The sequence below is a fragment of the Pelodiscus sinensis genome, chromosome 1 (genome assembly GCF_049634645.1).
Source record: "Pelodiscus sinensis isolate JC-2024 chromosome 1, ASM4963464v1, whole genome shotgun sequence".
In the NCBI taxonomy this organism is placed as follows: domain Eukaryota; kingdom Metazoa; phylum Chordata; order Testudines; family Trionychidae; genus Pelodiscus; species Pelodiscus sinensis.
The window spans coordinates 37,679,503-37,693,754 of NC_134711.1; the positions used below are offsets into that span (position 1 = coordinate 37,679,503).

A 14,252-nucleotide genomic window follows, 5' to 3' on the forward strand; every position below is an offset into this window, starting at 1 on the left:
TCCTGAAACATTTTTAATTTGTTGACAACTATAGCTGTAAAAGCTTGGATCTAGACATAAATGGAGAGGTAGCTGAAATGATACCAGATGTGAAGGTTCATAAGAATAAGTGTGAATTATAAAAATCTTTTCAGATATAGTCACATAGCTCAGTTTTACAGACACCATCCCAAGAAAAACAAGATACTATACCTTGTTTGTGGTCATCACATACAGGTTCTCTTGGTTAGCATCAAGGACAAGGTCATTCTTTATGGGTTTATTTACTTCAGCGGACACAGTGCTATATTCATTTGCAGGAGTCGTAAGCAACACCTATTTAGTGGAAGATAGGTGATTAATGCTGCTACTTTATTATTTCAACTTATCTTTAATGAAAATTGTGTGTTTGAGTCTCTTGTATTTGTGTGTTGAGGAAAACATTCTAATTTAACAAAAACCACTTGAGAAGCAGTAAACAGATCATGAGGCATGAAAAGAAACCTCCTTCCGTTGGAACAATGTCATACTTGTATTGACTTTTATCCAATGTATATTATTTATATCAGTCAACTTCATCGAGTCTTCATGCCATGACTTTGTATCTAAAAAACGTTCATGTTGGTTATTTACCGTTATCCAATGGAGTTTGCTCCACATTTCAAATTATATGAGGGATGTGTTTATCATTAATGTTCAAGCAAAACAATTTTGCAGGGCTTCCTAAGATCAGATGATCCATAACACTATACATATGATGAAGACTCACCCTACTCATCAGAAATCCTCTCCCCAAACCGAACAACCTACAGTTATAGACCTCATATTGCCTTTCACATTTCTACAGTCACTGAAGGGCTAGATTGTTATAGGATGAGGATGGAGAACTACATTCATAAAAACTGTTCTTAAAGTAACTGGCCTTGAATGGAGATAAAACTAAAGATCTGTGTTGGATTCACCATACAAAGTGCATTCTTTGACCTTATAATGTCTTATGAATGAATGCAGTATAAAATAGGTAAAATCTGATGACTTTTCTGGGTATGCTGAAAAAAACATGGATTTGGTAGAACTTTTAGGGAAAGCTGAAGATGTTCTATGTTGGGTGGTAGGAAAAATTTAGAGGAATATTTTGCTGCTTCGATTTATTGGCAGGACTTGTTCAGAGAGCCTGGGAGTCTAAGGGTAGGAGATCCTGCTGAGGCCGGGGGCAACTTGGTGGATAGCACGGAGCTAGAGTTCTCAGGCAGTTCCCAGAAGCATGGGGCTGGAGCTGGATCCCGCTGCAAGCAGGACCAGGGCCAGAGCTCCTCAGCAGTCCCCAGCAAGTGGGGCTGGGGCCGGAGTCCCCCAGCAGGAGCTAGAGCCTGGGGAGCTGGCAACAGGTGGTAGAACTAGGAGCCGCTGTAAGAGGACCTCCACTGGTCCAGCATATTCTCTTGTTCGGGACCTGTCAGGTCCAGATGGTGCCAGACCAGAGAGGTCCAACCTGTACTAAATAAACCAGCACTTTGGAGTAGCTGAAGAAGTAAATCAGAAATATTTTCTCTCCTTTAAAATTAAGAATGGGAAGTGCAGAAAGATTCTATATCTGAAACTTTGCTTTATTTTTTTAAAAAAGTTATTTGTCTTTAATAGAGAAGCATGCTACTGCCACAACTTGAAACATTTTAAACAGGTTCTAGTTCTTTAAAAGTAAGAAACATTACCTTAAGAATATTACCCTCTGAAGTTCCTAGAAAGGCAACCGTATGCCCATTCTCCACTGCAACAGTAACTGCAGTTAGATTAATTCCCTCTTTCTGTAATAGTGGTTTCGCATCAATACCACTTTCGCTTCCCAAAGGGTATGGTAAATGTTCAGAACCACAAGTAAAATTCTTGATTGCACCCTAATAATGAACAGAGATATAGAATGATGTTAAACATTCAGATCAATAACTCCTAACTCAGAGCACAATGAAATAGTATTATCACAATATAACCCTGTACAAATAGGACTAGCTGAGAATTGTAAACATTTCTGTCTCTTATTTGAAGAATATGGAAGGACAGGAAGAAAAAGCAGCAGCACAGCTCTTCCTTCTCCTTAGGACAACAGAAAAGTAGATTGATAACTGCAACTGGTTGAATGTCTCTCACTTTGTACAAAGTGTTTTGAATGGGAGAAAAAAACCTCCAAACCAACCCTTTGTTTCTATTTTCTTAAGGAGATAGAAAAAGATATAAAAAACTAGCCAGTGTGTACAATCAAAATAAATAGGCTTTAGATTAGGGAGGTTAAAATACGTGTAAGTAAATAACCGTGTAACCTCTGAAAAAATGCGACAAAAGCTGGCTACCCACGCGTACCCGCTCCCCACCTACCACCACATTCTGCAGCCTCTGGTAAAGAGGCAGCTGCATGGGGTGGCAAGTGGTGCTCCAGGAGCCAGTGTGCACTGGGAGCTGGCTTTTAAGCTTCTACCTGGAGCTTATGAGAGGCAGCAGTGTAGGGGGTGGGGCAGGTAGCTCTGCATGATATGGCTCCTCATGGGCATCGGCTCCAACCTCCCCTCTCCTCTTGCAGCAAGGGCCGGGGTTGAGGGGGGATGTGCATGTAGTCGACAGGATTAACCAATAAGACCGGGCTTATCAGTTAACTGTGTAGTTGTCTACATGCTAACCTCCTTAATCAATACTAGATATTTTTGGCTCCCTGGGAAAACAGGTCTGGGAGTGTCATAGAGAGGCAACACCCTTAACCCTAAGAATATTTTGGAACAGCTATGCTGAAGGCTCTCTAGAAAGTGAAGGAGTGTTATTGACAATCGGTGAAAGTGAAGCATGACCTCCATTATATGAAAGCATTTTGGGCCAAAATGTGGTGGTCATGGCCTGGCAGAAGAAATATGCAGACCTCCTTAGGCTTGAAAATTAGAATCCAGTTGAAAAACATTAAAAATGCTAGAGATCCTGAAACACCAGTCTTGAATTTTTAAAATATCATATAAAAATTAATAGATTCATGGATTTTAAGGCCAGATGATCATCTATTCCCTGACCTCATGTATTTTACAGCCTATGGAATTTCACCTTATAATTTCTACATCTTCCCTACTATATAAAACAGCCAATTAGCCCGTCATAAGACGGGATTTTCAGGTCTCTCCTCCACGTCGGTCTTCTCTCCTGAACCTCCGGTCTCTCTCTCTCTCTCCCCTCCTCCTCCTGTTTCCCCGCCCCCTCTCAGCTCTCCTCCGCCTCCTGCCTCTCTCTCTCCTCCTCCCCGTCCTGCCTCTTACTCGGGGGACCACGGTGCCCAAATGGCCGTTTGGGCGCCGCACTCCCCGTGCTGCATGGGGGGTGGGGAGCCCAAATGGTCACTTGCACCCACGTGGCGGCCTGGCTGAGCAGCGCAAAAGTCAGCTGAGCGCCATGGCAGGAGGCGAAAGGGGACGGAGCGGTGATGTTCACTGCCTGGGGTCAGGGCCTGGAGCCGCTGTCACGCCGCATGTCACTACCCCATCCCCCTTCGCCTCCTGCTGTGGCGCTCAGCTGACTTCTGTGCCGCTCAGCCAGGCTGTCGTGGGGGAGCAAGAGTCTATTTGGGCTCCTCCGTGGCGGCCCGGCTCAGCGGCGCAGAAGTCAGCCGAGCGCCATGGCAGGCCATGGCCCCGTCCCCTGGCCATGTACGTCACCACCCCGCCCCTCTTCCCCTCTCGCTGTGGCGCTCGGCTGACTTCTGCACCGCTCAGCCGCAGGGGAGCAAGCAGTGCAAGCGGCTGTTTGGGCCCCGCACTCCCCATGCAGCACGGGCTGCCCAGAGGGAACAGCCAGCATTTCAGCAACAGCGCCCCCCAGAGGGAATGCCAGCATTTTGGCGTTACAGACTCACAGACACTGGGCTACTATATATATATATATGATAATTTTGTTGAGCCCAATAGTTTGTGATTGAATTAAAATGGGTCTTTCAGGAAAACATCCAGTATTCATTTAAAGGCTGCAAGTGATAATGGCTTTACCATTTCTCTTTGCCGAGCTGTTCTAATGTCTAATTAATCCCCTAAATATTGCATCATATTTCCAATTTGATTTTATTGAACTTCAGCTTCCAGTCACATGATCTTATTATGTCTTCTCCCAATAGCCTAAACTGCTACCCAGTATGAAATGCCTTATTCAATTTTCTAGTACAGGGGGTTCTCAAACATTGTGATACCGTGACCCCACCCCAAGTTGCTTGCAATCCCTGGGGGGGGGGGGGGGGTTGGGACCCACAGTTTGAGAAACACGGTCCTAGTACTTCATTTCCCAAACACAAAAAGTCTGAAATGGACCTTACAGTTGAGGTTTGCATTACCTGAACCTTCTGTGATACACATATGGGGTGTCCTGTAAAGGGTTTATAAAACTTTGTTTCGACAGATTGAGTGTAGCATTGGTCCCGATACTGTTCCATCTTTTCATTGATCTGTCTCAAGGAAAACATACACATGGCTGATTTGAGAGAGCCATTGTCTTTGTTGAATTTGCTGAAGAGAGCAAGAAGAACTTTGCCCTCTGATAGGATACTACCATCCTGTCCCGGTTGGGCTATGCTCTCAGCCAACTTTTCTCCTGGAGTTGTGACATAGACAGAATGACAGTGATCATAAATGCCATCATCATCTTTACAGCTTAAACCCATTTCAAAGTAAGAATAATAGTGGTCATCGTTTTTGCACAGACGGGCAATCAGTATTCCATTATTAAGGGACTGTTTCTCCTGCTGATTAAAGATAAAATATACATATATAGCATCTTCAAAGACTGCCACAAACTGCTGAGTGTTTGAGGTGAGATATCCTGATTTCATAGCTGTAGCATCTGTATAGGTTTCAAAAATGTCCTTCCCCTCCTCAATGTAAAGCTGCCTAGTGCTAATTATTATCCCATTATCACTTGGTCCATTCCCTTTTCCGACAAACAGCACTAAGCCTTTACTCAGGGAGGTGATTAGTCCCACGGTTGAAACAGTCTCATCATTGCTTGCCACAAAAGACTTTTCTCCACCGCTGTCAATGTAATAGGTTATATTTTCAATGTTCTCCAATTCTCTAATAGCACAGATTCCTTTAAAAAGGCTTCCACACACAACAATCTTTCTCTCAGGTTTATTTAGCAAAAGTAATTTGTTGGAATTGTTAGTCAATGTTGTATCAGGGCACTGAGCTTCAATGGGAGGGGTGCACATTTTGTTATCCAATTTTGGACCCGTTTCTACAGACATCTGTTTCTTCAAGTCTTTTGTAAGTTGATACAGGTAGTTTACTGCTCCCAAATAGACAGTCCCTGTATCATAATTCACTGCAAGGTGGTTTAACTCTGTCGTACTTTCAAAACAATCCTTGAATTCACAGCAGACATAAAAGCAGCTCAAAATGCTCAAAGTCCAGATCCATACAGCCATTTCTATGCAATACCTAAAAGAGAAAAATAAAAAGATATAAAACATGCAAAAATAAAGCTTAACTTCACTTCAGTAAGCTTGGCTTTAAAATATTGATTTATAATCAAATAGCCTCTGAAGTATGTCAAATGAGATCAACTGGTTTTTTTTGCAAAATTTGGTGGTGTGTTTGAATATAGTCACTGCTGGCAATCCACGGGCCATGAATGGAGCCATGATGTATGGTGGGCTGGGAGGAAGGAGAAATGCTGCTGCTTTCAAAAGTGTTATGTTCTGTAAGTCCTTTTATTGCGCTTGTAAAAATAAACCAAAAGCTCCAGATAAACTTCACACCAAACAGCATTTAATTTAGAACAAAATCTAAATAAAAACAAACAGTTAGTGTTATTAAACATCAGATTTATGGGCAGTTTCTAGAAGTTTAAGAGCCAACTGAAGATCATAAGACAATTTTTCTGAAAGTATAAAGAGGATCAAACTTTTTACATACCCAGTAACTGTAAATCAGGGATGTTAACTATTGTGTATTTGTGCAAATGTATAACTGCTGGATTTATTGGCAGTTACACCGTTACATGTGGGGGAGAGGGGCAGGCTAGAGCCAGTGATTGTTGGGAGCTGGTTCCCTCCCTCTAGCTCTGATAAAGAGGCAGCAGCTTCATGGGAGCCAATACGTATGGGGAGCCCACTTGAAAGCCAATTTCTGTATGTCTCTATTTGAGCCTTTTTTGTGCAAAAATAAGCAGGGTGGATGTTTCCTTTTTGCGCAAAAAACCCCCAGAGGCATAAGGATCTTGCGCAAAAAGGGTTTTTTGTGCAAAAAGTAAGCATCCACACTGCTTGTTTTTGCGCAAAAATGGCTTGAATAGATTATGCAAATGAAGCGTGAATAAATGCTAATCAGCGCTTCATTTACATACTCTCTGCCAGCAAAAGCTGGCAGTGTAGACAAAGCCTATGATGAGAGAGAGGCAGATATACTAGAGTATATGAATAGGTTGCCAGAGCAAGGTTGCCAACCAACAGAAATTTCAATTATGGACAAAATGGGGAAAATTTACAGATAGACACATTTTTTTACAAACATAATTTTTATTCTATATTAAGATGACATAAATGGCCATGTGACTCACATTACATCACCTCAACCATTGAGCTAAATAAACAACTAAAATGTCCAATTTCCACTGCTCCACAGTAAAATGGCTGAAGCGGTACAGAAGAAATTTAATTGGTATAGAATAATTGCTGTTCTTTAAAATTTTATTGCACTTTTACAAAATTTACGGACACCTCAATTTTTTTATGGACATGTCCAATTTCGGCTAATTTTTTATGGACTGTCTGTAAATTTACTGACAGTTGGCAACCCTGGTCCAGAGTGACCTAGATAAATTGGGAGGATTTAATCCAAAAGATATGATAAGTTTTAATAAGTACAAGTGCAAGGTCCTTCACTGAGGATGGAAAAATCCCAAGCACTTCTACAGACAGAACTGGCTAAGCCAGTTTTGCAGAAAGGGATCTGGGGATTACCGTGGACAAGAAGCTGGATCTGAGTCAACAGTGCGCCCTTGCTCCCAAGAAGGCTAATTGCATATTGCTTTAGTAGGAGCACTGTCAGCAGATCGAGGGAAGTGATTATTTCCTTTTTTTTGGCACTGGTGAGACCACATGTGGAGTATTTCACCCAACTTCCTCCCCAACCACAGAAACGATGTGGACAAATTGGAAAGAGTCCAGTGGCAGACAATGAAAATGATTAAAAAAATTAATGGAGATTGCCTATCTCCTAGAACAGACCTTGAAAGGTCATTGAGTCCACTCCCCTTCCCCCACAGCAGGACTGAGTACCAGCCCTGACAAATTTTTGCCCCAAATCCCTAAATGGTCTCCTTAAGGACTGAACTCATAACGCTGGGTTGAGCAGGCCAATGCTCCATACCACTGAGCTATCCTTCTGGGGGGGGCTGGGGGGGGGAGGGGAAGAGGGGAGGAGCTGGAACACATGATTTATGAAGGGACTAGGATAATTTACTCTGCAGAAAAGTGAGGGACTCAGGGGGCATATGACAGCAGCCTTGATTACCTGAAGTGATGGGGGGCACAAAGAGGATGGCACGTGACTAGGCTATTCTCAGTGGTGGTAGATGACAGAACAAGGAGTAATGGTCTCAAACTGCACTGGGAGAGCTCTAGTTAGGAAAAAGTATTTCACTAGCAGGGTGGTGAAGCACTGGAATGGGTTACTGAAGGAGCTGGTGGTAGCTTCACCCTTAAAGCTTTTTAAGGCCTAACTTGACAAAGCCCTGGGCTGGGATGATTTAGACGGGACTGGTTCTGCTTTGAGCAGGGGTTTAGAATAGTCTCTTCCAATACTAATCTCCTATGATTCTATGATCTTTTTAGCTAAAATGTGCACACTAAAAGCTACTTACTGGATTTTATTGTTTCTATGTAACCCTTCCAGTCCTTTGTTAGTTGAGGAGCTGATAAGTTGGAGGAGGAAAAGAAAGAGAACTGGAATATTTGTATTAATCCGAAGAGCAGCAATATCTGTCAAGGCAGGAAATCTTTCTAAAGGGTTAAAAGTTATAGCAATCATGCTAAATTACTTGGGGAAAAAAATCAAACCCATACACTTTATTATTTTTCAACAAAGTTGACTTGGACACATAGGAATTAGATTGGATCCTGTTAAGTATTACTTATATGAATGTGTTCCCCCTTGTTTAGGAGGGAGAGCAGAAAGCCAGATGCAAGGATGTGAACTTCAGCACTGTGGGAAGCTCCCAAGAATGGGATGAGGGGAAGACAGAGGCAAGGCAAAAGCAAAAGGTAGTGAGAGGGCAGTATTTTGATTGCTTATATGTATCATACCCTTAACACAACATTGTTTCTTTAAATAAAATAACAAAACTGAACAGTGCAGCAGTTCTTCAAATGGTGGTTCGGGACCCCAAAGTAAAGCACGACCCCATTTTAAAGGGGTCACTGGGACAGGCTTAGACTTGCTGGGATACAGATCTGAAGTCTGAGCTTCATTGCTCATTGCCAAAGCCGAAGTTCAAGGACTTCAGCCTTGGGCAGCAGGGCTCAAATTACAGACCCCTTGTCTGTGTCTGAAGCCCTTGGGGTAGTGGGGTTCCAGTGAGCCCCTGGGGTTGTGTAATAATTTTTGTTGCCAGAGGGGGTCTTAGAGCAATGAAGCTTGAGAACCCTTGGAACAGTATTATCATTTGTCTTATGTGAATTGCTTTTAGAATTCTTCAAACTTCGGCTACTTGTGTTTTCAGAAGCTAATGGTATTTGAATTTTTAAATAGACCAGCTGATTGAATTAATTATATTAACATCCTTTGAGATGTAAGAGTCTGCTTTTACCTATGACACTCAGGCTGGCTTTCCAAGCATGAAACATTTTGCAAACTTGCAAAAGTTAAGATATGAGGGTGGGGAAAAGAAAGTATGCAGGCCTGGACATGAAGATATAAGGGGGAAAAAAATCACATGCAGACAGAAATCTGGCACCCAAATATCACTCAGTAACTCTTCCTTTGAAAGTTAATTGTGTGACTGTCTAGTGCCTGCCTGAGGGGGAAAAGACTTGGAAAACTACCAGTGATCTCAAGTCAACTCTGAAAAGAAATGGGTCACCAGAAAAGAAAAATAATTTGAAACAAAAAGTAATCTAACAGCAGAATGCCTTGTGGCAGGGTGCAAGCAACACAAAGTGCTAAATCTGAGTAAGGAACTGGAGAGACGGGGGGGGGAGGGGGGGGGGGGAAGAAGAACCATACCTCTGTGCCAAAATAGAGGTTGGCAGCCACAGCAAACTCTGTGGTGGGAGGTAAAAGGGAATTGCCTGAGTCATCATTTGCACTTAAGAGCAGAACCAAAAAGTCAACCACAAAAGAAACATTTCAAGATGAGAGGAAAGAACTCTACCAAGATAGTAAACTGTATACCAGCGATGAGCAACCAAGGCTAGTAAGTGGGTCACATGAATAGCCCTCAATCTCAGTGGGCTGCAAGACTGAAATCGGGCATGTGCACTAACCATGACACCAAGAATAAGATTAAACACACTTGATTCCCTTCTTTATTACATCTTTTCAACACAAAGCCATTATTAAGGCCAAATTAAATTGCCAGCAAAAATAACATGAAGCAGCAGAAAGAGCATACATCTCTTTCAATAGTGTGGGCAATCAGCATGCACCTCACATGTGAACTTACTTTAAACGATGTGTCGCTTCTCATTTGGCCAAGGGTTCGCCCCTCTGATGCAGGCCCTGCCTCCACTCCGCCCCTTCCCTCACATCCTCACCCAGCTTCTTCCCTGCCTCCTCCCAGAAGCATGATCCATTCCCACTCCTCCCTCTCCCTTCCAAAGCTTGAACACTGTGAATCAAGCTTAGGACGGAGGAGCAGGGATGGGATATGAATCAGCCAATCCACTGCACTCCGGAAGTGCTGGGAAGAAGTGCAGGGCCCTCAGCACACAAGAGGTGTGGGAGCGTGTGGGCAGCACATAAAACCCTGATAGGCCCACCACTGCTATTTACTATGTCCAAAACCCACAATGACATTTTGAATAATCACTAATTCTGATTTTTTTAAATGGAGACAATTGCTTTCCTTAAGTTGAAAGCTTTAGACCAAATTTAGTTCAAAATAATAAAAATAAGACATAGCAAAGTCTAACCCTGATCCTATTTTCCAGAGTTCCCACTGTGGGCCAAAACAGCAGTAGAAAAAGCAGTTTTAGCTTGAATCTTCATAATAGTGTGACCTCATATACCAGAACCACCAGGAAAGTCCCAGAATTACACTGCATTCCTGATGAATGCACATTTTGATGTTTCCTGTGAAGTGTAGTGAAACCCAGTGCTCCTCTACAGCTCTATCACCCTCTTTCCAGGCCTTAGAGAAATTCTGTTCTATGTAATTTGGAGAAGGCTTCTCCCATTACCTCCTCACCATTCTCCAGGAATTCAGTGTTCCAATCCAAACAAGCTAACGCTCCTCCCATATTTTAGCGATGGAACAGCACAAACCATAGCATGTCATCCACGTTAAAATATGGCCACCTTGTTTGTGCCATATTATCTATGAGCTGGAGAAGCAGGCTCACTATGCTATAAATTATAGCTGAAATAATATCAACAGGCAGTCCCCAGGTTACGTACAAGATAGGGACTGTAGGTTTGTTCTTAAATTGAATTTGTATGTAAGTCGGAACTGGTACATATTGTACCCCAGGTGTCCCCGATTCAGCCGCTGCTGAAACTGACCAGCAGCTGACTACAGGAAGCCCGAGGCAGAGCTGCTTTGCCCCGGGCTTCCTGGAATCAGTCGCTGATCAATTTCATCAGCGGCTGACTTGGGGACACCTGGGGTAGAGCAGCTAGGATGCTGCCAGGTTGGTCCCCGCAGCGCCGAGGTGCGGCGCTGCAGGGACCAACCCAGCAGTGCCCCAGCTGCTCTGTCCCAGGCGTCCAGATTCAGCCGCTGTTGAAACTGACCAGCAGCAGCTGAATCAGACACGCCTGGGGCAGAGCAGCTAGAGTGCTGCTGGGTTGGTCGGGTAGCGCCGACCCTTGGCGCGGCAGGACCGGCGCGGCAGGACCAACCCAGCAGCACCCCAGCTGCTCTGCCCCAGGTGTCCCCAAGTCAGCCGCTGCTGAAACTGACCAGCGGCTGATTCCTCGGCGCTACTGGACCAACCCGGCAGCCCCCCAGCTGCTCTACCCCAGGCGTCCTGATTCAGCCGCTGCTGAAACTGACCAGTGGCGAAAAAAGCCTGGTCTGCTGGGGGGGGGGGGGGGGGGCGCGCACCAGCAGACCAGGCTTTTCTCGCCACGGAGGAAGGGGGCAGTGGGACCGCCGAGACGCGTCTTGGCGGTCTGCTGGGGGGGGGGGACAGCTAGTTCGGGGTGAGGGAACCCCGTTCTTAAGTAGGGATCCGACATAAGTCAGATCCACGTAACCCAGGGACTGCCTGTAATTCTACATCTAGAATATAAGCACAAATCTTAGGACACATTGAATGCAGGTAAACTTGAACACATTTGTTTACTTCAGTACCACTGGAAAGGCAATGTATATAAAATGATGCTGTCACTTAAGCTTAGCAATAGGAGCCAAAATGTGACTTGACTTACTGAATATCCCTTAAGGAAAACTGCAGCCATTTCTTACACTAGCCTAAGCTAAATTATGCCCTCAGTTAATTCCCATGTAAATCCATTTATGTCAATGAATTTGCAAAGATATAACTGAGAGGAGAACTTAACTTTTTAAGAGCTGGATATATATTGAATTGAAATGTAGGTATTAGAAAGGGGACTGTTTAGAAATGCCCATTACCACTCTGATCTCGCTACTAGGGATGTTAAAATGCATTTATTAAGGTAATTGTGTAACCACTAAAAATGTCGGCGGTTACACGTTCACACAGGGAAGCCAGATCCTCAGGAGCAGGTGAGTGTGGGGAGCTGGTTTGTCCCCCACTCTCTGTGCTGCTGAGTCTGATACAGAGAAATGCTCCAGAAATTATTTTTGGGCAAGTTCTGTGGACTGCATTATGCACAAAGTAGGGCTAGGGAATCACAGTGGCCTTAGAATCTATGCAACTATACAACTTAGCAAGAGATAATCCTCTGCCTTAAAGAGTTTTATGTTTTAAACAAAGACAACAGAAGAAGGTGGGGGAAAAGGGAGTATTATCATGCCCATTTTACTGACAGGGAAAGGAGTCAGAGAAATTAAGGCTCCAGTTCAACAAGGTATTTAAGCACATGAATATATTTAATCACAGCCCCTGGGATTATTCATATGCTGAAAACTGGACATGTGTTTAAATTCCTTGTTGAATCAGGGCCTCAGTGATTTGTCCAAAGACGTGCAGTAAGAGTGAATTAACACCTAATCCCATAAGGTGTGTAAGACTGTCCAAAACTCCTACTGACTTCAAGTACCTCATCACTACACAGAATGGGGCCAATTGGAGGCTAGATATAGGGCTTAAAATAAACAAACAGGCTACGTCTACACTGGCCCCTTTTCCGAAAGGGGCATGCTAATTTCACAGGTCGTAATAGGGAAATCCGCGGGGGATTTAAATATCCCCCACGGCATTTAAATAAAAATGTCCGCCGCTTTTTTCCGGCTTTTAGAAAAGCCGGAAAAGAACGTCTACACTGGCCCCGATCCTCCGGAAAAAAGCCCTTTTCCGGAGGATCTCTACTTTGAAAGCAGGAATAAGAGATCCTCCGGAAAAGGGCTTTTTTCCGGAGGATCGGGGCCAGTGTAGACGTTCTTTTCCGGCTTATCTAAAAGCCGGAAAAAAGCGGCGGACATTTTTATTTAAATGCCGCGGGGGATATTTAAATCCCCCGCGGATTTCCCTATTACGACCTGTGAAATTAGCCTGCCCCTTTCGGAAAAGGGGCCAGTGTAGACGAGCCCACATTGTCTTTTTCATCCTCGAATTCCTGCCAGTCATTTCTCTCTTACCACCTCTTGCTCAATTTATCAATCAGAATTAAATAAATTGTTAAACCACTTTCTTTTCTAAAATATGTTCCTCCCCCCAAAATAACCATACATATACCCTGGCGGACCTACTGTTACTCTATTAAAATTAATTTTAAATTCATGTATTTTATAAGAGGATAAAATCTGATGGCAGCAATAAATTATAGAATAAAAATCAACCTCAAAGTACTTCACATATATTGTTAAAGGTTAAATAATTTTTTTTAAAATAGGTCACCCGAATCAAACCCCTAGCAGCTGTGCCAACACAAGGAGAGGTGCTGTAATGTTAGCAGGCAAATTGTATAAAAAACAATGTAACTAGATCTCAAACACCTTTGCCATCTATAAAGCAACACAATGAATCCCACGTAGAGAAGGCAGGTGCAGTATTTGGGAAGCCATACTGTTATTAAGATAAAGCTGTTTTTAAAAGTGACAAGGCTAACCACCACCTCTCTCTCATTAGATCAGTTTTAATGATCTGAGTACACAATTCTGTGGTTTTTATTAAGAACGACCAAAAATCTGAAAGTATCAGTCCAGTCCTTAACAGACAGAACATTAGAATTTTCTATAATCCATACTCAGAAGAGGGATGTTAACGGGCAACTGGCTAACCAGCAAGCACTACCCTTACCGTGCAATGTTTACTGCTAATGGGTTAACCAGTAGTCCAGCTGGACCCACCGATCCACGGGCAGGGGGCTGCTGGAATGCCTGCCCATGAGATCCTGGTTTAATATTCCAGTTAATCAGTTAATTTTAATTTGTTTTTTCCATCCCTAACTCAGACACTGATTTTCAAATTCCCTTAATGCTTCTCTTGTAATTATCCCAAAGAATGCACCTCGCAGCATTTATTTAGGGTGATGCCTATAGGATATCTTGCAATGTTTCCTCCTACCTTACCCAATCCTTTTCTGAAAGCCTCAGAGGGCCTTGAGCCCCTCACACCCATCCTCAAAATGTTGTTTTACAAAGACTATCCCTTCCATCTTCAAAGATGGAATAATCCTACCATTTACCTTCAGGGTTGTTTCTGGAATGTTTTGCTAACCCATGTAACCACGCTGAACTAAACTGCAGTAATGAAATCTGACATACAAAAAATTACTTGGAGGTTTTCTTTAAAGAGGAGGTTTGCAAACTTGGGCTGCTATGGTTTTGGGGTAAGCCATAAAAAGATTATGGTTTCTTATCCAGAAACCAGACAAACCTCTTGGCTACTTCTAGACTGGCATGATTTTCCACAAATGCTTTTAACGGAAAAGTTTTCCGTTAAAAGCATTTGC

The 14,252-nt window shown here is 43.3% G+C and overlaps 1 protein-coding gene across 12 annotated transcripts in view; it reads right to left on the bottom strand.

Annotated features, from left to right (window-relative positions):
• Positions 1 to 14,252, bottom strand: part of PLXNB2 (plexin B2) — a 346,990-nt gene that overhangs the window by 94,967 nt on the left and 237,771 nt on the right. For all 12 annotated transcript variants that reach the window (XM_006122609.4, XM_075928258.1, XM_006122610.4 and 9 more), the window contains 3 exons: positions 4,328 to 5,429; positions 1,692 to 1,874; positions 193 to 315 (listed from right to left, as the gene is read on the bottom strand). In XM_006122609.4, coding sequence (XP_006122671.2) covers positions 193 to 315; positions 1,692 to 1,874; positions 4,328 to 5,429 — 1,408 coding nt within the window. The remainder of the gene's footprint in view (positions 1 to 192; positions 316 to 1,691; positions 1,875 to 4,327; positions 5,430 to 14,252) is intronic.